The sequence below is a fragment of the Pantherophis guttatus genome, chromosome 6 (assembly GCF_059756535.1).
Source record: "Pantherophis guttatus breed Tessera chromosome 6, ASM5975653v1, whole genome shotgun sequence".
NCBI classification, from domain to species: Eukaryota; Metazoa; Chordata; class Lepidosauria; order Squamata; family Colubridae; genus Pantherophis; species Pantherophis guttatus.
The window spans coordinates 70,999,752-71,021,791 of NC_142068.1; the positions used below are offsets into that span (position 1 = coordinate 70,999,752).

Genomic DNA, 22,040 nt, shown 5'->3' on the forward strand with positions numbered 1-22,040 from the left:
AGAATTGAACTTCTGACAGTTGGCAGAATTAGCCTGCAATACTGCCTTTTAACCACTGTGCCACCACAGCTCTACATTCATTCATTTTTCTTAATATTTCACACAGTTATAGAATTCTCTCTGTGCAGAGCCTACCATGGCACCAAACAAAACTATACAAAAGTAAACATTTCAACAGCAGGAACTGGAAGTAAAGACAACAATTTCTTCAATAAAAATAGTTTTATTTTTAAAATGAGATATTTAAAATGCATGAAGTAGATGGATAATTTCACAAATGGTACTGTTGTGGTCCACCAGCAGCCTGCAGAGCTGGCAGCGGAGTCGGACAGTGAGGAGGCTGGGGAGGACCATGGGTCAGTCCTGGAGTCTGGGAAAGGCCCAGACGAGGGCTCTGCATCGGAGGCAGAGATGGGGCCAGGGTCATCTGGGAGTGATGCGTGGACTCCGGAGCCTCCAGTGTCTGACAGCAGACAGGCAGAGGAACAGGAGGAGTCTGTTCCTAGCGCACGCATGTGCAGAGCTGCCAGAAGGCAAGAGTAGCTAAAGCAAAAGGGACAACTCAGGAGTAAGGCCAAGACATGACTGGCCCCTCCCATAAGGCTTAAAAAAGCAGCAATGGCTCTTGGGCTCTTTGTAGGAAAGCAACATTGCTAAATCTGTTTCTTTCTCTCTTTTTTTATTTTAAAAACAAAACTCTATTAAACATATAAAAAGTAAAATGTTAGCTAAATCTGTTTCCAATCGGTGTCTCTTGTTTCTGAACTTCGTGGGACTTCGCCAAGAAAGGCCTTTGGCAGGTTGCCAAAGAAGATAAAGATTTGTGATAAGCCCGAAGGACTTTTTCTGAAGTAATGACCTTTTTATTTCATCAAGTTGGGCTGGCCTAATCTCTCCAATTGTGTATTTTAATTTGGATTTTTAATGGGGGATTTTAACAAATTGTTTAATTATTTTTAAATTGTTTTTAAATTTTGTATTTGATGTTTTTTACTTCTGGCTGTTCACCGCCCTGAGTCCTTTGGGAGAAGGGCAGTATATAAATTTAAATATTAAATTAAATTAATTAAATTAAGTGAGCCTAGGTCACAACAGGTACCATCTGCAGAGAAAGCATTCTATAAGGAGGAAGCAGAGCTTTTTCAAGTTGAGCTCAACTGTTGTTGACTTCATGAACATAACCATGTTTAGCAACAGTACAAAACCAGGTTACAATTGCCCTTTTGCTGGATTTCTTGAACTTCCTAGTTTAGTCTACATCAGTGTTTCTTAAGTTGTAGTCTGTGGACCTCTTGTGACGTCATCACAGGGGATCTGCGAAGCCTTGAGGAAATGTCCTGATTTAAATCTTGATTAAGTTTTGGGGTTCTGTGGCCATGGTCCATGGCCACAAAAGATATTTAAAAGGGCTCCGTGGTGAAGAAAAGATTGAGAACCATGGTTACATCAGGGTCTCCAACTTTGGCATCTTTAAACCAGACTTCAAAGCTGGCTGAAGAATTCTGGGAGTTGAAGTCCACCAAGCTTAAAGTTGCCAAGGTTGGAGGCCCATTATTGAGTTCTTCTATCTTTGTACATCGATTCTGAGTCCGGATGTGGTACTGAAATCAGATGCTGCCACTTGCTGAAACATGATCAATGTGCCACCAGCAAAAATTTTGTAGTGATTGTTTTGTTTGCTTATACACCACATGTCCTACTTTACTTGAAAGGAGTCCTTCACAAATTGTATAATGTCTTGCGTTCTTGTAAAGTAGTGATACTGCAATTGACAAAGAACTCATGAAGTAGCATAGTGTAATTTTTGAAGGACGTTTATCAGGAACATTGCTGTATCAACTAGTCCTGTTACTGATGTTATGCATGCCGAAATATGCCATGTCAACATAGACAGTCCAATCTGATCACATAGTGACATCTGGAAAACAAAACAAAAGTTGTTCTTTTCAGATAGAGGGCTGAAAAAAATGGGAATGTGAGATCCGTTCCCAAGAGAATCATCTGTTGAATCAGTTCTACTACATAAGAATAGCAGAGTTGCTTGATTATGAAACGGATGTCATATAAATTTTAATAAATTTTAAAAACTAACACAACTGTGATTTTTATCTGAAAAGACACACTTTGATGAGCATTTTAAAGATTACCTCTTTTAATCTTCTAGCTGGCAGCATTTTCTCTTGATTATTTGATTAATTCTATCAACTGCATCATAAAATTTAAGTTCTCCCAGACTGTTGATTAAAGTCTGACAAGAACCTTTTATCCCATGGGTTTCGTGCCAACGCTCCAGTAATTTTATTTTTTGTTCAGAAGAATCATGAAAATTGTCATGGGCGATTTCATCTATTTCAGCCGAAGAAATACCCAATTTCCGAACCAGCTTTCTGACTTGGTTCACTTCCATATCACGTACAATTTCAGGAATGTAAGGCTTCAAGTTAATATCTGCGAAGGAAAATAAGAAAAAACTGCATGCAATTATAAGAATCAATGATGTATAAATGACGCAATGATGGGTAAAGAACATAGTCTTCAGTCAATTTTAAGTGTGATCCATAGACTTAACAAAGTGAAAAGACATCACCCTAACAACCAAGATATATATGGCTATATATTTAATTAAATTTAAACAAACATGGTTCCCAAACATAGAATGTATCATGCAGCATAGCCAATATAATCTCTTACAGTTTAGCTTCTGAGGGGGTTCTAAATGCTTACAAATATTGCAAATCAGCAGACATAGAAAAAGGAGAAGTTAGAAACATATTCAGTTTTTTTTTAATTTTCTCCTTTTGCAACTTGTGGCATTTTAATCCTTGTTAAATTTGGTCTATTATTCTATTTTTCTTTTTTATTAACATGTAGTACACACATGCACGCATGGAGAGAGAGATAGAGAGAATGTACATAAAGTATAAATACAGTGGAGACTTTAATATTAATTAATATTAAAACTTGTATACATAACAAGCACTTTTGGGGCATGGAAGAAGGGATATATTGTCAAGGCCACGATTTTCGCAGCTATAACATATAGCTGTTGAAAGTAGACCATGAGAAAATACGAACAACAGTAACAACAAGAAAGCTAATGATGGAGAAAATGGCTAATAAAGCTATAAAACAAAAGCTTAAATATTTTGCAAAAACCTAATGCAAAGGCAAGAATTATCAGAGAAGATTTCAAAGGCAGTTTTTTAAATGGCCAACAAAAAACAGTAGCTAGATACTGTCACTGAGGGCTGAAGAATGAGCTGACAAGAATTCAAAGCAGTTCCTGACAGAACTACTCTTGAAATAATGTTTATCAGGTAACGAAGTATTAGAGGCAACTGAATAATAGAATATTTATAGCAAAGGCCTAGATCAGGGGTCTCCAACCTTAGCAGCTTTGCTGGCTGGGGAATTCTGGGAGTTGAAGTCCACCAGGTTTAAAGTTGCCAAGATTGAAGACCCCTGGCCTAGATACAGCATTCCTATATGTTTAATGAATAACATTGTGCAAGATTACAAGCATAAAGAAAGCTACATTGGATAGGGCTTTCTGTGCAGGTTTCTTTCTAGATCTGATCTGGAAATGAGAATAGCATTTAGCAAGACAATGTCAGTGAAAGAAGAGAAAATTATGGTAATCTTAGCTGAGCTGCAAAATTAGAAGCTGCATGTGGTTCATACATTGCTCAGTGGGATAGTTGAGAGGAAGCAAATGCTTTATCTGGAGCAAATTCTAGAGCCCAGAATATTAAGAATACAAGCCATGTCCAGGGAAGAACTGCAATGTCAAATTTAGCAAGCGGGCCAATTCATTTAGGGTTAGGAAGGACTTCTCCCTTGAGATCATCTGGTCCCAAATTGTAAATTACAGTACATTAGAAGGTCATTACAAGCCATGGATTAATTGAATTTAGAAAGAAAGTGGAAACCAATTCAATGCTTGGAATTATTTGCCTCTATCAAGCTAGAATAGTACAACTTGGATTGCGAAAAAATCAATAGAATCATGAGGTTCCAGCAAAGCATTAACTAGACCTTACTAGTCAAGGCAAGGGGGACCAATAACCCAATTACTACATTTTGTATCAATGAAAGACCATTCAGTACAGAGCAAATGTTAATAGAATAGAATAGAATAGAATAGAATAGAATAGAATAGAATAGAATAGAATAGAATAGAATAGAATAGAATAGAATAGAATAGAACAGGAGCACAATGCAACACCCCACAACCCAACCCAACACAACGCAATACAACGCAACACAATGCAACGCAACGCAACGCAACACAACACAACACAATATTTTATTTGCCCAAATGTGATTAGACACACAAGGATTTGTCTCTGGTGTAGAAGCTCTCAGTGTGCATGCAAAGCAACAGGTGGAATGACATAACTGAGCTGTTATTATAGCCCAATAAAGCCCAAGCATAAAAGCATATAAACATTATATATATATATATATACACATACATAAATATAAATATATATAAACAAATAGTGCAATGATTGTGTTTTAGTTTTTTACGCACCTGGACACTTAATTTTCTTAAGTTCCTAAAAGGAAACAATTAAAAAAAAGATGAACCAAACCCACACCACCAAGCCTTGCTTCCTTTTTATTTCCCAATATTTAATTTTTATTAAAACTTTTAAACCAGAAAATTAAAGCTAACACGAAGTAATAGAAAGTCAAGAAGAAGAAAGAAGAAGTCAAAGAAAAGGGAAAAGGTACAAGAAAGGGGAGGGGGGAAGGTTAAAGAAAAACAGAAAAGAAAGGAATACAAAGAAGTGACTTCCAATATTCTTAGTGCAAATTCTGTAAAGCAAATGCCCCTTTTTTATTAGTACTAGGCAAAATATACTATTTTGCTCCCAAACTGTGAAGTGTCATATCGTATCTAAAGAACTCCTCAGCAAAAGCAGCATATATTGATTCAATTTGATCTTACTCTTTGCAATTAAGCCTGGCTCCTGATGTAATCAAATATTAACAAATAAGGGGTGGCTCTGAATTCACAGGAAATTGAAAACATTTAACAATTATACTTCATTCCGATCCATTTCTTTGGATTTCTACATGTGTGTTTATTGGCTTGGACCCATTATGTTCAACCAATGACTTCTTCTCTTTTTAATCAAATTAATTTTCAATTTGTGGTGAAGAAAGTAAATAAACAACAAGAATCTCTACAGACTGGAACAATTTATTGAAACAAAGTATTGGTCTATATTCAGGAATATTTTAAAGTCACAACTGTCCCAGCAGAGACAAAATGTCTGAAGTTAACAACTCTATTTTGTTTTCTGGCATTCTAGTTTATGCATGCATATGCCTCTTATTAGTAAATGAGGTTACTAATGCATATGTAAATGAGAAATAAAATACAAAACGGTCTTAAAAAGTCACGTCATTGAACGAAACAAGTGGCAAAGTTAAAAAAAATCAAATTCAGTGCCCAAATAAATAAATACAATAATAGTAGATTCAGTATGTAATTCTAAATTTCCTCAATGTCTGACAGAACCCATTCTTTTCGTGGCAAAGAAAAGAGTATTACAATTTTGGGGTATCTGTGTGGATCCATATTATATTTATGGGGCAGACTTCGATAGCACGGTCATGGCCACAATTTTCATTTTTTGACCTTCCAGTAGATGTCCCCACACAGATGGTCATCTCTACCAAGTGGGATCCTTACCTCAAGGATCAGAAAGGACAACTGGACAAAGCCCCCTCCCCAAACCATTGGGCAATTTAAAGATAAGAAACACAAGGAAGCATTAGAGTGGAAAAATACCATTACTATCATTAGGAGCTATACAGAAGCTAGTATGTACTTGTTGGTTCAATGTCTTAGGTTACTCTCTATCACCCTTCTTAGTTCTCTGGATTACTTCAGAAAAGGAGACTCACTATGAATCCATAGTTAGGGCCGTTTTGATTTGGAATGTTTGGCCTCCTTTGAATTCTGTGCTCTGGACCTACAAAGGAACACAAATAATTATTTGCTAGGCAGTCTTCAAATAACCAGAAATGGCATATTAGGAATGTGCTTATTCTAAGTGTGAAATGCAGTAATTTCATGTAAAATTTCTGGAATTTGTGATGACTGGAGTTCTTAAACTTACTTTTAATTTACTTAATTTAATTTAATTTAATTTCCAATTTATATACCGCCCTTCTCCCTGAGGACTCAGGGCGGTGTACAGCCAAGATAAAAAACATAGAATACAAATATTAAAAAACATTGAAAAATATATAAAATTTTGGCCCAAAAGTTAAGAAATCACAGACTGATTAAAAGAATTTAAAAATTTCTTCTTAAGGCAACCTGGCTTGCTGGAAAAGATGGGTTTTAAGGGAACGACGGAAGGCATTGAGGTCATGGATTCTCCTTATCTCCGGGAGCAACTGATTCCAGAGGGTGGGAGCCCCGACCGAGAAGGCCCTCCCCCTGGGGGTCACCAGCCTACATTGAGGAGGCCCTCTCTGTGGGAGCGCACAGGTCGCTGGGAGGTCGTCGGTAGCAGCAGGCGGTTTCGCAGATAGCTAGGCCCTATGCCATGGAGCGCTTTAAAGGTGATAACCAACACCTTGAAGCGCACCCGGAAGACCACTGGGAGCCAGTGCAGCTCGCGCAGGAGCGGTGTTACATGGGAGCGCCATGTTGTTCCCATCACTACCCGCGCTGCTGCATTCTGGACCAGCTGGAGCCTCCGGGTGCTCTTCAAGGGGAGCCCCATGTAGAGAGTATTGCAGTAGTCAAGGCGAGAGGTGACGAGGGCGTGAGTGACTGTGCACAAGAAATCCCGATCGAGAAAGGGCCGCAACTGGCGAATCAGGCGAACCTGATAAAAGGTCCCCCTGGTAACAGCCGTCAGATGTTCCTCCAAGGACAGCTGCCTATCCAGGAGGACTCCCAGATTGCGAGCCCTTTCAGTGGGGTCCAAAGACTCGCCCCCAATAGTCAGTGATGGAGTCAACTTCAGTTTGCCACCTTAAAATGGCAGGATGCTCAAAAGAGCTGTTGGGAGAGGCACCCAAACATTGAAGTGAGATGGTGTGTATGGCACGGGGATTGCAAGTTGCCAATGCCTGACAAGGAGCTTATGGCTGACTCCCATTTTTTAGGGATGTTGTCTGTGTCTAATTCCATCTTTTATTTAATGTGCAAGCTACAAAAATCTGGTTGGTGTGCCTTGTGACAATAATGGTATACAAACATGAGAACTGGTAGAAGAGGATCAACAAGTATCTGGCCCAACTTTTACCTTCAAGCAAATATTGACGTTGTCATGCCCCAGCATATAACCTTTATATACTGTTGCTACTCTCTAGCCCCATCTAGTGGCCGGAGGGATAAATATGCCCAAACATACCATCTTTATATACTGTTATTGTGCTCTAGCCCCATCTAGTGGCCAGAGAGACAAATATCAAGTATATTGTTTAAAGTTGACCCAACCCCATTACCCATCAGCTCGCACTCCCAAAACAAGTGCATTTGGAGAGGGCAGAAGCACAAAGAAGAATCCATCTTAATCTGTGGCACATGGTCATCCAAGGACAAACCCACATCCCACACACAGAGCATCGCTGGTGAGATTTAGATTGCTTTCTTATTAATTGTTATGTTCAGCAGTAACCGAATACTGTCTATCTTGTATTTGGTTCTCATTGTGTGTATCCCTATTTTCCCCAGTTTCACCATATCCTGTTCTTTCAATAAAGCATTCAGATCTACGCACAAGGTCTGCTTTATTGGAGGATAGGTGGGTTTAGTTGCATGTCGAGCTGCACACAGACTAAGGTGTAGTGAGGACAGAACAGATGGTGTCAGCTGCCACAGTACACATGCTAGTGTACTTTGCTACAGTGACAGTCTGCCATGAACTCTGGCGAGAGTGGATGGGAGGGGAAATGCTCGTGGGAAAGAGAAAGTAACTTCTGTATCTCCCCGAGACACTGCTTCAAAGTCACCCGGCTGGGAGAAGAAGTCAGCTACATACCAATTTATGCTTGACCATTCTGAAAACATCTTGCTTGAACCTGATTGATCATGGGAGGATCAACAATGGGAGGCAGTTAAGGGAGGCAATTTTTGAACTTAGGGATTTTGGCATGCAAGTCTCAGTTATGGCATTACTGCAGTACACTTGACTTCTAATAAAATTATACCTTTCTCAACAAATGGGAGTCAAGGATCATTTCTGTTTAAAGAGTTAAATACGGGCAGGACAGATGGTTCAAATGCTGTCAGGATAAATCTTCCCATTTTGGATGCATTCCATAAGGGGCCATAATTTTAAATTGGGTGATGCCAAAGGTTAGGATAAAGTGAGCAGACAATATTCTTGGATTCCCTTCAATTTGCTGTCCAATTTTTCTCTATCTCAAAGAAGAACCCTGATTTCCAAAATTGTTGAAAGAGGACACAATTGGATTTTAAATGTAGGATGAAAACTTTGGGAGATAGTTCTTCCTCTGCATACTTGACTTAAAAAAAAAAATAAAGTTTATACTGCAGTTTTTAAAGGAAAGTGATATCAACTTACAACAGCGCCACCATAAAATCAGTCCCACAATCAATGCGACAACAGGCAGAATAAGCCAAAGCCATTGCAAATGGTCTGTGAAGAAGAATATTTAATAACATCACATTTTCCAATCCATATGGGTCAATTTGCAGACTTTTGAATCTGTTCTGTTAAACAAAGCAACAAATGAAATGCTAAAAATGGAAACAGAAACCACATCTGGTAGAATTGTAAACATTCCTTTGAATGAAACAGAATCAAACAGAATACAGGTAGTCCTTGACTTATGACCAGAATTTGGGGGAAGAATTTTTGTTGCTAAGCAAAAGGGTTGTTAAGTGAGTTGTGCTCAGTTTTATGTTTTGCTACCATTAAGCAAAATACTGAAGTTGTTAAGTGAATCATGCAGTCGTTAAGCAAATCCGGCTTCCCCCATTGACTTTGCTTGTTGGAAGCCATCTGGGAGGGTCACAAATGGCAATCATGTTAACCCGAGAGGCTGCAACCATCGTGAATGCATGCCAGTTGCCAAGAGCCCAAATTTTGATCATGTGACTGTGGGCATGTTATGCTGGTTGTAAGTGCGAGGACTGGTCATAAATCACTTTTTTCAGTTCTGTTGTAAGTTTGAATAGTCACTAAGTCAAGGTTGTAAATCAAGGACTACCTGTATAATTGATTGCCCATTTTATGCTACCATTTGAAACCATTAGCTTTTGCTAATCCCATGCTGATGCCCAATTATGTCCTGAACAGAGATATAGTAATAATAGTACGTGCTCTATAGGTAAGATCTCTTTTGAGTTGAACTAATTTTTGGTCCATTTTATGGACACATCCTACTATATACATTATAATGTTGCTCAAACTCTATAGACATACTCAAACTCTTCGGAAGATGAACCAAATTTAACAGTGATTCTTCCAAAGATTGGCCAAGTATCTGCAAAATCCAGATACTTACCGTATTTTCCGGCGTATAAGACGACTGGGCGCATAAGACGACCCCCGAATTTTCCTGTTAAAATATAGGGTTTGGGCTATACTCACCGTATAAGACTACCCCTCTTCCAACGCACACCAAATAAAAATTAAAAAAACATCAACTGGCTCACCCACAATGTAAAAGCAGCTGTGCTAGACCCAAATTGGCCCCTGAAACAAGCAGGAACCTCACACAGCCACAAAAAGCCCAAAAAAACAACTTTCACACTTTACACACACACAACACAACACAACACAACTGGCTCACCCACAATGTAAAAGCAGCTGTGCTAGACCCAAAATGGCCCCTGAAACAAGCAGGAACTTCACACAGCCACAAAAAGCCCAAAAACCCAACTTTCACACTTTACACACACAAAATTCTACATACAGCTTTGTGAGATTTTGTGTGTTTGTGTAGTTAGAGTGAAACACTAGAGTGAAATCTCAGAAAGCTGCACAAATATTATTTTATTTTATTTTTATTTTTATATGAAAGCTAAATTTAAAACTTCCTAAACTTTAAATGGCTAGGTCTAAAAAAGAACAACTAAAAAAAAAACCCAATTAACTATTTTTTTTAAAGATCCCAAAGGGAAAATGTGTTGTCGGCGCTCTCGTAGCATCATCAGTCAGCGCCAGCAACTCAGATTCGGGAAGCTGTGCTGATCTCGTCAAACCTGCATGCCACTCAATGCTGGAACCAGCTGCTTGCTGAGCGGAGCTTCCCCCAGGCATCCAGGGGGATATTACCGACGCTCCGACTTCCCCAGACAGGTGGGGCTCGCCATCACAGTGGGTCAGCTGGGGAAGTCGGAGCGTCGGTAATATCCCCCTGGATGCCTGGGATGGCGGGGGAAGCTCCGCGTAGCAATCAGCTGGGTCCAGCATTCAGCGGCATGCAGCCTTGACGAGATCGGCACAGCTTCCCCTCAATGTTGTCGGCGCTCCCATAGCGTCATCGGTCAGCGCCAGCAACTCAGATTCGGGTACCCGGCATATAAGACGACCCCCGACTTTTGAGGTGATTTTCCTGTGTTAAAAAGTTGTCTTATACGCCGGAAAATACGGTAGTGAAATCCAAATCAGTGAACATCACGAATATGGGTTTTCACCATTTTGAGGTAAGAACCTCATGGAAAGAATAATTTAACTCTTAAGATAGATTTTTAAATTGTTTCAAAAACAAGTGCTAGGTGAAAATTGTTTTGCTTCCATTCGATTCACCCTGGCTGAATATTGAGCAAAAATAATGAGGGGAGCAGATTTCTGCAATTGTCAATGGTCAGAAAAGAAATCAAAGGCAGGTGAGATGGGACTTGAACCTCAATAAATATTTATTTATGCAAAGTGCTATTCAACACTTACTGATATTCAAGAGTGGCTTTGATGCCTTCTGGGAAAGATTGATAAAAGACCCAGGCTTCCGTCCAAAGAGAAGAGGCAGCATAGACATTGATTAACATATTAATACCACTCTATAAAGCCTTAGTAAGACCACACCTAGAATATGCATACAGTTTTGGTCACAACACTATATAAAAAAGATGTTGAGACTCTAGAAAAAGTGCAGAGAAAAGCAACCAAGATGATTAGGCTAAAACATACGATGAATGGTTGCAGGAACTGGACATGGCTAGTCTAGTGAAGAGAAGGACCAGGGGAGACATGATAGCAGTGTTCCAGTATTTGAGGGGCACAGAGAGGAGGGGGTCAAGCTATTCTTCAAAGCACCTGAAGGCAAGGCAAGAAATAATTGATGGAAACTGAACAAAGAGAAATTCAACCTGGAAATAAGGAGAAATTTTCTGACAGTGAGAACAATCTCGTGACGGGGCGCTCCATGTGACACCTCTCCTGCGCGAGCTGCACTGGCTCCCGGTGGTCTTCCGGGTGCGCTTCAAGGTGTTGGTGACCACCTTTAAAGCGCTCCATGGCTTAGGGCCGGGGTATCTACGAGACCGCCTTCTGCCACCAATAGCCTCCCACCGGCCAGTACGCTCGCACAGAGAGGGCCTCCTCAGGGTGCCTCCGCCAGACAATGTCGGCTGGCGACCCTCAGGGGGAGAGCCTTCTCTGTGGCGGTGCCTGCCCTCTGGAACAACCTCCCCCCAGAGATACGCACAATACCAGACCTCCGGACTTTTCATCGGGCCCTGAAAACTTATTTATTTCATCTAGCCGGGCTGGCTTGATCCCACTGTTTCGGTTAAATTGAATTGATTTTAATTGGGTTGTTTAAAATTGTGGCCAAAAATATTTAATTATTTTTTAAACTGTTTTTAAATTTTGTATGTTCTGTTTTTATTCTGGCTGTTCACCGCCCTGAGTCCCGCTGGAGAAGGGTGTTATACAAATTAAAACAAATAAAACCAATAAATAATCACCCAATGGAACAGCTTGTCTTTGGAAGTTGTGGGAGCTTCATCACTGGAAGCTTTCAAGAAGAGACTAGACTACCATCTGTCAGAAATGGTGTAGGGTCTCTTGCTTGGGTGGGGGTTTGGACTAGAAGACCTACAAGGTCCCTTCCAACTCTGTTAATCTGTTAAACTGATTAATTCTGCCTTCTCCTCACTGCCTCTAAGGACATTCCAGGGGCCTTTTTTCAGAGCTGCCAGAAGTCTATCCAGCACCAGATTTAATCCAGCACAAGATTAGATCCAACCATGTTATTCAGTTTTAGAGACAGGCTGATTTTGGAGTCCACTACTTTCCTGGTCCCTTTTGCTGTCTAAAGTGGTAGATGAAATGGTAGATGAAGCGAAAGGAAGTCACAGCAGAGAAAAAGTTTTGGACAAACCGGCTATTAGAGCCTTGACGAACTGAAACGTGGCCTTGCATACATTCAAATCCGGTTCTTCCCATGGGCTTCAACAGGGAGGTATCAAATAAACTCAAGATGAAAGCTACATTCATTAATCAAAGACCCACCCCACTTTACACAGATCACAGAAAGAGATGGGGCTTCCATTGGGTAGTTGTGCTGTCATCTTGATTTTTTTTTTTTTACACCTCCTCAGTTACCCCTTGTATCCCTTCCTTTCTGGAGCATTAATCAAACCTAGTTCATTAACCAAATCCATAGTTACCTTTTGTGGTTTGCGTATCTTTTTCCCTACAAACCGTGTTTTGTGTTGGGGTGCATTCTTTTACAACGATGCCATTTTTACACCTGCAGATAAAAAGTTGATAATAATGAAAAGGTCCAATCAGAGAAAGCTTTTCATCCGATCAAGTTCCTCCTTCTTGAATTTTGGTGTATTCTACAATCCCTTTCGCCTTGATGGATCACACCAGGGTTGGGTTCTAAAATTTTTTACTACCGGTTCTGTGGGTGTGGCTTATTTTATGGGCATGGTTTGATGGTCATGTGACAATTCTTTAGGATTTAGCAGAGGTACTGGTCTACCAGGCTTTTAACTGCTTGCAGAGCTGTACCGGTCTACCCATTTGTTTTTGGAGGCACTGGTCTACTCATTTGTTTTTGGAGGCACCGGTCTACCAGGCACTGGTCTACTCATTTGTTTTTGGAGGCACTGGTCTACTCATTTGTTTTAGGTGGCACCAGTCTACCAGGCACCAGTCTACCCATTTGTTTTTGGAGGCAACAGTCTACTCATTTGTTTTTGGAGGCACCGGTCTACCACACACCGGTCTACTTATTTGTTTTTGGTGGTACCGGTATAACAGGCACCGGTCTACCCATTTGTTTTTGGAGGCACCGGTCTACTACCACCACACTGCCTTTTAACACTGATCAGCTGTAGGGCGGCCCTTTAAAGCCCCGCGGCAAGAGTTTAAATAGTTTTTTTTTCTTTCTAGCTGATCGGCTGAGGCTCGGGAGGCAGCAAATAGATTGGGGACGGGGCCAAATAAAAGGTAAGAATAACGCGGTGGCAGGCAGCTCCCAAACAAAGAGAACCGGTTCGGTGATGTCATATCGTCACCGCTACCGACTCGGTGGAACCAGGCCGAACTGGGAGGAACCCACCACTGGATCAAACTGGTGAGAGGTGCAATGAAACGCTTGCGGACAAGGAAGGTTCCCGCGATTTCCCACAATGCTTGGAGAGATATGTCAGAAGAAAAGAAAGTGAAGACTGTATACTGTGCTCTTTCTTTGCCTTCTCAGCTTTTTTTTTTTTTTTTAATGTTCTGGGCATCCAGCATCAATCTTAGGATTTGGCTTATCCTGTCCAATTGCTGATATGAGTCAAGAGATTTGGTGGTGTATAAATTCAATAAATAGATAAGTAGCATTTATTTATAAAAGTTACATCAGAGCCTTTGCCATAAAAAATGTTACATTTAAAAGGACAAGTAGGATGTTGCAACACTCAGAGAAGAGGCATGTGATAACCAAATATCCACCCATGTGTCAACCCATGACTCAGGCAATTAAAGACACTGAGCTTGTCAGCTGGAAAGCTGACAGTCCGGGTTTGAGACCCAAGTGCTGCACAATGAGGTGAGTTCCCATTACTTGCCCCAGCTTCTGCCCACCTAGCAGTTTCAAAGCATGAAAGTGCAAGTAGGAAATAAATAGGTTTCACTTTGGTAGGAAAGGAACAGCATTCCATGCCCCTCAGCATGTAAGCATGCTGGTTACATGATCACTGAAATTCTTCAGAAAATGCTGACTCCCTTAGCTAAGAAATGGAGATGAACACACAGAGAGACACACACACATGACTGGACAGGGGAAACCTTTACCTTTATATAAGGGATAAGATCAGATGACATATCTGGAATTTCCCAAAATGGAAACATTCCAGGTTTCATGTGATAAAAGAGGAAAAATTCAAATTATACCAATGGGAAAGCTTGACAGATTTTACAACGATATAGTTGAATTCGTACAATGACCAATATGAATCAGAAAATGTTCCAATTTGATTCAAAACTTCAAACTGAACCATTATATTGGTTCCATTCTGACTGCTGCATCAGTTTAGGAAAATATACCTTTGTGTCTGTGCAGAAGTGCCTCAGTAGAATCAGGGGTATCTCATTCAATCCATCAATTAGAATAAATTTTCCAGTTCAATTAGCTGGTTCATTTTAATAAAGTTGTCTTTCACTTTAATCTCCATCATAAATATTTGCACAGCCGTAGATATGGGTAATCCTTGATTTACGATCATTCATTTAATGATCCTAGGAAGTTACAATGGTGCTGATAAAACTGACTTATGACTGACTGGTCCTTGAACTTGGCTGTTCAGTGCCCCGTGGTCATGCAATCGAAATTTAGCAACCAGCATGTTTTTACGACAGTTGCAATGTCCTGGGGTCAAATGAACTCCATTTACAACCTTTTTAGAGAGCTTGTAACAGACAAAGCCAATGGGGGTAAACTGGATTTGCTTAACAATTTTGTGATTTGCTTAAGGATTTCAGCAAAAAGGGAATAACTCGCTGAATGTGAGCACTTAGAAATAGACATTTCAGTCATAATTGTGGCCATACGTGAGAACTACCTAAATAACCTTTTTTAAAACAACAACACAACAACCCAAAACCACAGACTCGCCTGAAATAGTAAAACACATGACACAAAAGTGAAATTAATTCTCAACCATAATGCGCCACCTGGTGTTTGTTAAGTTAGTGTGCATCTTCTGTTCCAGAGGTAATGACAGATTGAAGGAGGCATCTCCCAGCATCTTATAAAGCCTACTGTTCTTGGGGATTTAGAAAGAGATTAACATTTAAGATTTAGAGACAGTAGTTTTTAGAGAGAGAGGAGTTGGGGGGAGAGAAAGGCAATAGTGTTATATGGTAGAGTTGAAGAGTTACAAGACGGAGGAGTATTAGATGGTCTATTTTATACCATGTACATTAGTCTAATATAATAGAAGATGCTGAAGAAAAACCTAGTTAATCACCTTGTTGGAAATAGCAATAGCACTTAGACTTTACACTGCTTCATAGTGCTTTACAGCCCTCTCGAAGAAGTTTACAGAGTCAGCAATTGCACCCAACAATCTGGGTCCTCATTTTACCAACTTTGAAGGAAGGAAGGCTCAGTTAACCTTGAGCTGGTGAGAGTCGAACTGCTAAACTGCAGTCACCCGCAATCAGCAGAAGTAACCTACAATACGGCTCTACTTGCCCATAGAAATAGTAAGAAAAATACCTAGGGCCATCTATGTATCTTACAATCTTCCCATGTAGATAATACATATATTTGAGACTATAATAATTATAGAAAGTTATTTTTATATGACTATGGCTCAGTTGCCATACTTGACCTGCAAGTACATCTTAATGCTTCAAGCACTTAATTTTGTTCAGGATCTGATTTCTTGATAGAATTTTTTTCTGATACATGTTCATTTTTTTTTTACTACAGACAAAAATGATACCATATATATATATGTAAATATATGTAAATATATAATATTATTTATATAAAAATCTGCATCTAGCACACAGTCAATAAGGCAATTTAGGCCAGGGCAGTGCATGGCTGCATTCAAAGCATTCAGCTTTCAAAGTTGGGATTTTTTTTCCCTGCTTGTCAGAAGATAATAAGCCCTTATCTTCAAGGTCATGGTATTCTCTGTGGCCTCAAAATCATTACAGGTATTTCTCCTTTAATGAGGTTTAATTGAGACTGGAAACTCCATCCTTAAGCCACTTTGATGTAAGCTGAAAAACTACATGCTTTTTACAACGGCAGTTTTGGCAGTTCTGGTGGTCGTCATTAAATGAGAACCCCATGTGACTGTGACCTCCAATTTCTTTCTGACTTCCTCATTGACTTTGCTTATGGGGTGCCGCATAAAAAGTTGCAAATCACCTTTGCAGAGATGGCGAAGATTTCAGCATATCTAAAAGATCGGACTCAAGAGACTTATGTATGGGAGTGGAAGAAGTGAATAGATTATGTACAGAATAAATATCAAACTAGGAAATATCAGATAGCTTTTAGCTGAATGTATTACATAGGGATAGATTAACTGAATGTTATTTACGAAGAAATGAATAGCTCACAGGGGGTGGAATAGTTAGGGGTTATAGTATTATAAAATGTGATTTTGATTTGGATTTCATCTTGAGGAAGTCATGGGGGGTGGGGAGGGTTAGGGAGGGTTTTGGGGGGGGGAAACCGGGGGGAAAATGTATTTGTAAAACTTTTTAAATAAAATAAAAAAAAAGTTGCAAATCAGGATCATATGACTGTGGAAATACTGCAAAGGCCCTACGTGTGAGGCCTGGTTCTACAAATACTTGTTCAGCTTTGTTCTAAGTTTGAATAATTGCTAAAGGTGTGAATGTCAAAGTTCCTATCTCATCTGCTTCAGTCTGTGGAGATTCTCAGTCATCCAGGTCATAGTTGTCTCAAAGGTGCTTTTTTCAAAAGGTAACTGGACTGTTTTTTCCTTGAGGAAGAAGAAGATGTTTTGCTTCTCATCCAAGAAACTTCATCACTTCTGGCACAATGGTGCAGGCAATAGAAGGATAGATTCCAACAGGATGAGGTGGGGTTGGAAGGATCATATTTCTTTGCAGTCATCTGGTTGTTAGCACTCTCCCTGAGAGCTCTTGAGGCCATGTGGGGACTTATCTCTGTCCTCAAGGTCACCTATATCAGAGTGCAAATGGGGATGGAATCTTCTTGAAACTGCTGAAAGGACTAGAAGTATCCATCTCTCAACAGAGTGGAGGCATAAAACACCACCTGTCTATCCTGTCTACAACACCTCCTTTCAGCAGTTACAAGAAGGATTCCACCTAATCCTTCTCCCATCATCCTGCCAGAACCATTAATGCTTTTTGGATGAGAAGCTAAACATCTTCTTCTTCTTGAAGGAGGAAAAACAGCCCAGTGGCTTTTGAAAAAGCACCTTCGAGACATCTGATTGAGTTTCCTTACTATTTTCCTTTTGCTTTCTCCCTTCTAATGATTGTAGACAGCTGGAGGATTGACTAGAAGTGCCCCTCCCCATTTCTATTTCCTTGTCTGCTGTTGGTACTACCAAGGAATCTCCTGCCCCTTCCCCCTAAATATGTTTTAGCTTTTATAGCCCTCCCTCCTTCAGCCTGAGAAATGCAAGGGCTGAAGAAGATTTCCATCTCTTTGGAGGCTAGAGTTGCTTATATATTTCCTCTGGTATTTCTCCCTACCTCTTTCTGATCGAATAAGTTCCTTACTATCCTCACCGGATTGGACGGATGCTTCCCAATATCAACTAGAAGTATCCATCTTTCAACAGAGTGGAAGCATAAGACACCACCTGTCTATCCTGTCTATAACACCGTCCTGATGGAGAATAGCCAAATTTCCATTGATTCAGGAGGGGAAAAGAAGTGACTTAGAAATTAAACCCTAGGGGAGACCCACACTTATGGAATATGTGTGGGTGTAATGTGGATGTGACATGTCTATCTATCTATCACAGGAGTGTCAAACTGGACGCCCATGGGCCGGATGCGTCACATGCAGGCCACGCCCACCCCAGCTCCACTATGGGAAAAACGTCACAATACATCATGTGACGGCAACATGATAGCAATAGCAATAGCAATAGCACTTACACTTACATATTGCTTCATAGTGCTTTTATAGCCCTCTCTAAGCGGTTTACAGAGTCAGCATATTGCCCTCAACAATCTGGGTCCTCATTTTACCCACCTCGGAAGGATGGAAGGTGGAGTCAACCTTGAGCCAGTGAGATTTGAACTGCTGAACTGCAGCTAGCAGTCAGCTGAAGTACTGCACTCTAACGACTACTCCATCGGCTCTTGTGATTTGGCAAGTTTGACACCCATGATCTACCAGCTTGATTTCTGAGTTCTGTAATAAGAAATCTTTCCTGGACTTCTTGTTTGCAATAAAGCAATATAAAATGTGAACCTTCCAGGTAGGTTGAATTTCTGGGGAACAGAAATAAATTGTCACATCTGCACTGAATAATATGAGTATCTAGTTTTGTCACTCATAGTAGGTGTACTTACGGATCACATATCTCACAGTGGCGGCAAGGCTTAGTCGAATTGCAAAAGAAACCCATCATACACCTACATTTTACATTCTGTGTGATGGTACAATTTTTTTCAGGTTCCATTCCTAAAATAAATGGAAACATTTTGTTATTCAAATGTTGTTGTTGTTTTTTTAAAAAAATATCTCATTTTTAAATGCCTGCCAAGCTTTGAACACTAAGCATCCTCTCCAGGAAAATAATGCTGCTCTTCAAATACATGAGAGGATTTCAAATACGAAAGACAAAAGGTTGTTCTTTGCACTGCCACTGCCGTGTAAAATACACATTTGAGGAATAGGCGTTTGACAGAACATTCAGAGAAACTTTTAAATCAGAAGTACGTCACCCATAAAGCCAATCTCTACTTGAAAACAGGTCTGTGGTTGGAAAAATGAAGATCTTGTGAAAATCCTCTAACTCTGAACTTGCTTTATCAAACCAATTTTCGAATTGACAGGTTTTTTAAAAAAATTCTCAAGTCTGTACCAACCCTCAGTGACTCACGATTGTATATTTCTTTCCAGCTAGTATACATCAGGAAGTAAACATTCTTACATGTTTTTAAGTTGTATTCGGAACAGTCTATTTTGCTGAACAGGAACCTTGTTGGTGTTCATAGATATCTGCAGCTTGTGAGGGCCATAACTTAGGTTTTCTGTAACCAAATGAACTAAATATCCTTTTCTCCTATGTGAAATACATTGATGTTGAAATAAAATATTGTTGATCATACATACCGTGCACTGCATCACAGTAACTACATCGTAGGCATTTAGTTTTATAATTGTCTTTATCCATATAATCTTTACCCTCTGTGCAAGGTTTGCAATTGGTTTTAGGATTGCTTCTGCAATCTAACAATTTGACAACAGAACCTGTAAAAGAAAATGTTTCAGAAAAGGACAGTAAAACCCTTCTGATTAGGAACATGGCAGATTTAGGCCAGGGGAGACATTTGAAACATTGAGAGCATCCTATACAAATTTTCATAGATTAGTTACTGTGAAATCCATAGGTAACCACAAATGGTACTATTATTGATGGGACTGCTCCATCCACTAGTCCATCAACAGGACTTCTGTGCTATCAGCTTACATATTATGTGTTTCAGCCCTATGAGGAAAATCAGATGAGCAAACTGATTATTATTATTATTTACTTTATTCACTTTACTTTACTCCCCCCCTCCCAATAGTTATGTCAGGTGTGTTGTGGCCCAGTTATCTGTCTGTTTGGATTCAAAAGTCCCACAAAATCTTGACCTTTTCAAGAACTTTGTCAATTTGGTGTTCCCAATAATTTTTGTCGCATTGGAGCACAAACCTCTGGCCAAGCTTCCAACGTATCATTTTGGCAAATCGATCATGACGTTGTAGATAATCAGTTTGTGAGATTAGTTTTGTTGTCTTTTGATTCAAGTTATCAAGTTCTAGCTGATTTCATCTTCAATTCGATTCACAGTCTGGGACTGGTAAAAACTTAACAGTTCAAGTCCTAACCAAGGACCTAAGAGCTAATAAGGTAGCAACTGATAACAACTAGTACTACTACTACAACAATATTCTATGCCACTTATCTCACTGATATAATGACATTGGGTAGATTATTCTTTATCAAGATAGTTATGGTTACAGAATCTTGCAAGTCCTGCCTATGTTTTCCCTGCCTTTTGTGTCTTATGACCCAAGGAGTTGGGCAGTAGTCAGTCTGAATCATCACAGTGTAGGAGTTATGGTGCAGAGCTAGGTGTGGAAAGACCTAGATTTCCCTTAGGCACAGAAACTATCTAGGTGACTTCGGCACAGTCATCCTCCTCTCTTACCCTTAGACTGAGAAATTACAACAGCTTGTGGGTATATTTTCAAAAGGGAGGAACAGCTCAATGCTTAAATTAGAGATATCTCAGCCCATGGAAGGAACGGAGGTGTGGAAAACATCTCAGAAGGGACTTTCCCTGGTTCTCTGCAAAGTATAGGCAAGGCGAGAGAGATATGCTTTCAGATTTGCAAGATTCTGTTACTGTAACTTTACAATAAAGGTAGTATTAGTACTCATGGTATTGATTCCCTATCTGGACTACCTCAAAAGGCTGTCAGAAGTTGAAAAAACATCTGTCTACCAACTTGCAATGGACTAGGATGGTAGACTATGATCAATGAGCCTTTCAGTGGCCTTCATTTTTGCAGTGGATTAATTCAGGCTGTTATCATTCATTCATTCATTCATTCATTCATTCATTCATTCATTCATTCATTTCCTGGTCTGCTCTGCTTAGAAAAAATACCCATGTTTTTCCTTTTCTAAACATGCCTCTACTGGGGTTTAATCTGAGACTCAGAGGCATTCTGGGAAATGAAAATGATACCTCAAACCAGCGCCCGGCCTTCCACACATGCACTTTGCTTGTGTGTATGCCTTTCGTGCATGCGCCCAGCCTCAAAAACATGGCTAAATAGGATGGTATTACGCCAGGGCAGGTGGACGGGCAGGCCCACCCGCATTCATCGCTACCGATTCGCCCGAACCAGTCCGAACCAGCTGAATACCACCTCTGCCTCAAAATAATACATTGTTTAGTACTGGCTTCCCATTTATTATTTTAAGAACATGCATTTGAAAGAAATAACATTATTAATAATTAATATTAAATATTAAATTAATTAAATTAAAATTAAATATTAATAAATAATGTAGAGAAATGGAGTTTTGCAAGCCTCAAGTGAGAGTACAAGTCCAAGAACATCCCCTTCTTGACCATTTTGGATTTCCTGACTCACTTGGATCTATGCACAATCATCAAATGGAATACATTGTTGGAAGAAGGCTTATTAAATACATGGGGCTTAAACAGCTTACTTGTTAGTATTTGACCACATGACTAAGTTTGCAAAAGTAGATTTACCTATATATTTTCTTTTAAGAAGATTATGGGAATGACACTTTATATACTAGGATGAAAAGTGGGTATGATGATCTCACTTACTTACTACTCTCATTTCCTTGTCAGGAGATGGAATGTGACAATTTGCTGCAGCCAACACGCTGTGGGCAAGTCGTTATGGGCAACTTGCTGTGGCTAACTTGCCATGGCCAACTCAACACAGCCAACTCACCATGGCCAATTCAACACAGCCAACTCATCATGGCCAACTCAACACAGCCAACTCCCCATAGGACAATTTAACAATTGAATTTAACTATTTAAAATTATTTAAAATAAATAAAAATTCTTTTAATTTTTGCCATTCACATTTCATTCTGTCCTTCCTTTTGCATCCTTCCTTTAATGATTCTATTCCACCATTTCTTTGATATTAGCATAATTCTTGTCTCGCAGCAAGTTACCCCGTGGCGAGTTGACCATGGCAAGTTGGCTGCAGGAAATGGTCTTAGACCTGTGAGGAGAACAGAAAAGGGGGAAAAATGCTGCCAGTAGCATGTTTCCCTCTCCATCTTTACATTCCGTTCACAGCACTACATATTCATGTTGTGTGTTAATGTTTCAGTGTTTTAGGAA

General features: G+C 39.8%; 1 protein-coding gene across 2 annotated transcripts in view; it reads right to left on the reverse strand.

The window, feature by feature from the left end:
• Positions 1 to 203: 203 nt before the first annotated feature.
• FAS (Fas cell surface death receptor) overlaps positions 204 to 22,040 on the reverse strand; it is a 29,130-nt gene continuing 7,293 nt past the window's right edge. The window contains exons 3-10 of one of the 2 annotated variants that reach the window (XM_087871747.1): positions 19,261 to 19,398; positions 18,495 to 18,606; positions 12,620 to 12,702; positions 8,562 to 8,636; positions 5,920 to 5,987; positions 4,535 to 4,559; positions 2,148 to 2,448; positions 204 to 1,918 (exon numbers count right to left, since the gene is read on the reverse strand). In XM_087871747.1, coding sequence (XP_087727873.1) covers positions 2,153 to 2,448; positions 4,535 to 4,559; positions 5,920 to 5,987; positions 8,562 to 8,636; positions 12,620 to 12,702; positions 18,495 to 18,606; positions 19,261 to 19,398 — 797 coding nt within the window. In that variant the 3' untranslated portion in view covers positions 204 to 1,918; positions 2,148 to 2,152. The remainder of the gene's footprint in view (positions 1,919 to 2,147; positions 2,449 to 4,534; positions 4,560 to 5,919; positions 5,988 to 8,561; positions 8,637 to 12,619; positions 12,703 to 18,494; positions 18,607 to 19,260; positions 19,399 to 22,040) is intronic. The other variant, XM_087871748.1, reaches the window with a different exon arrangement.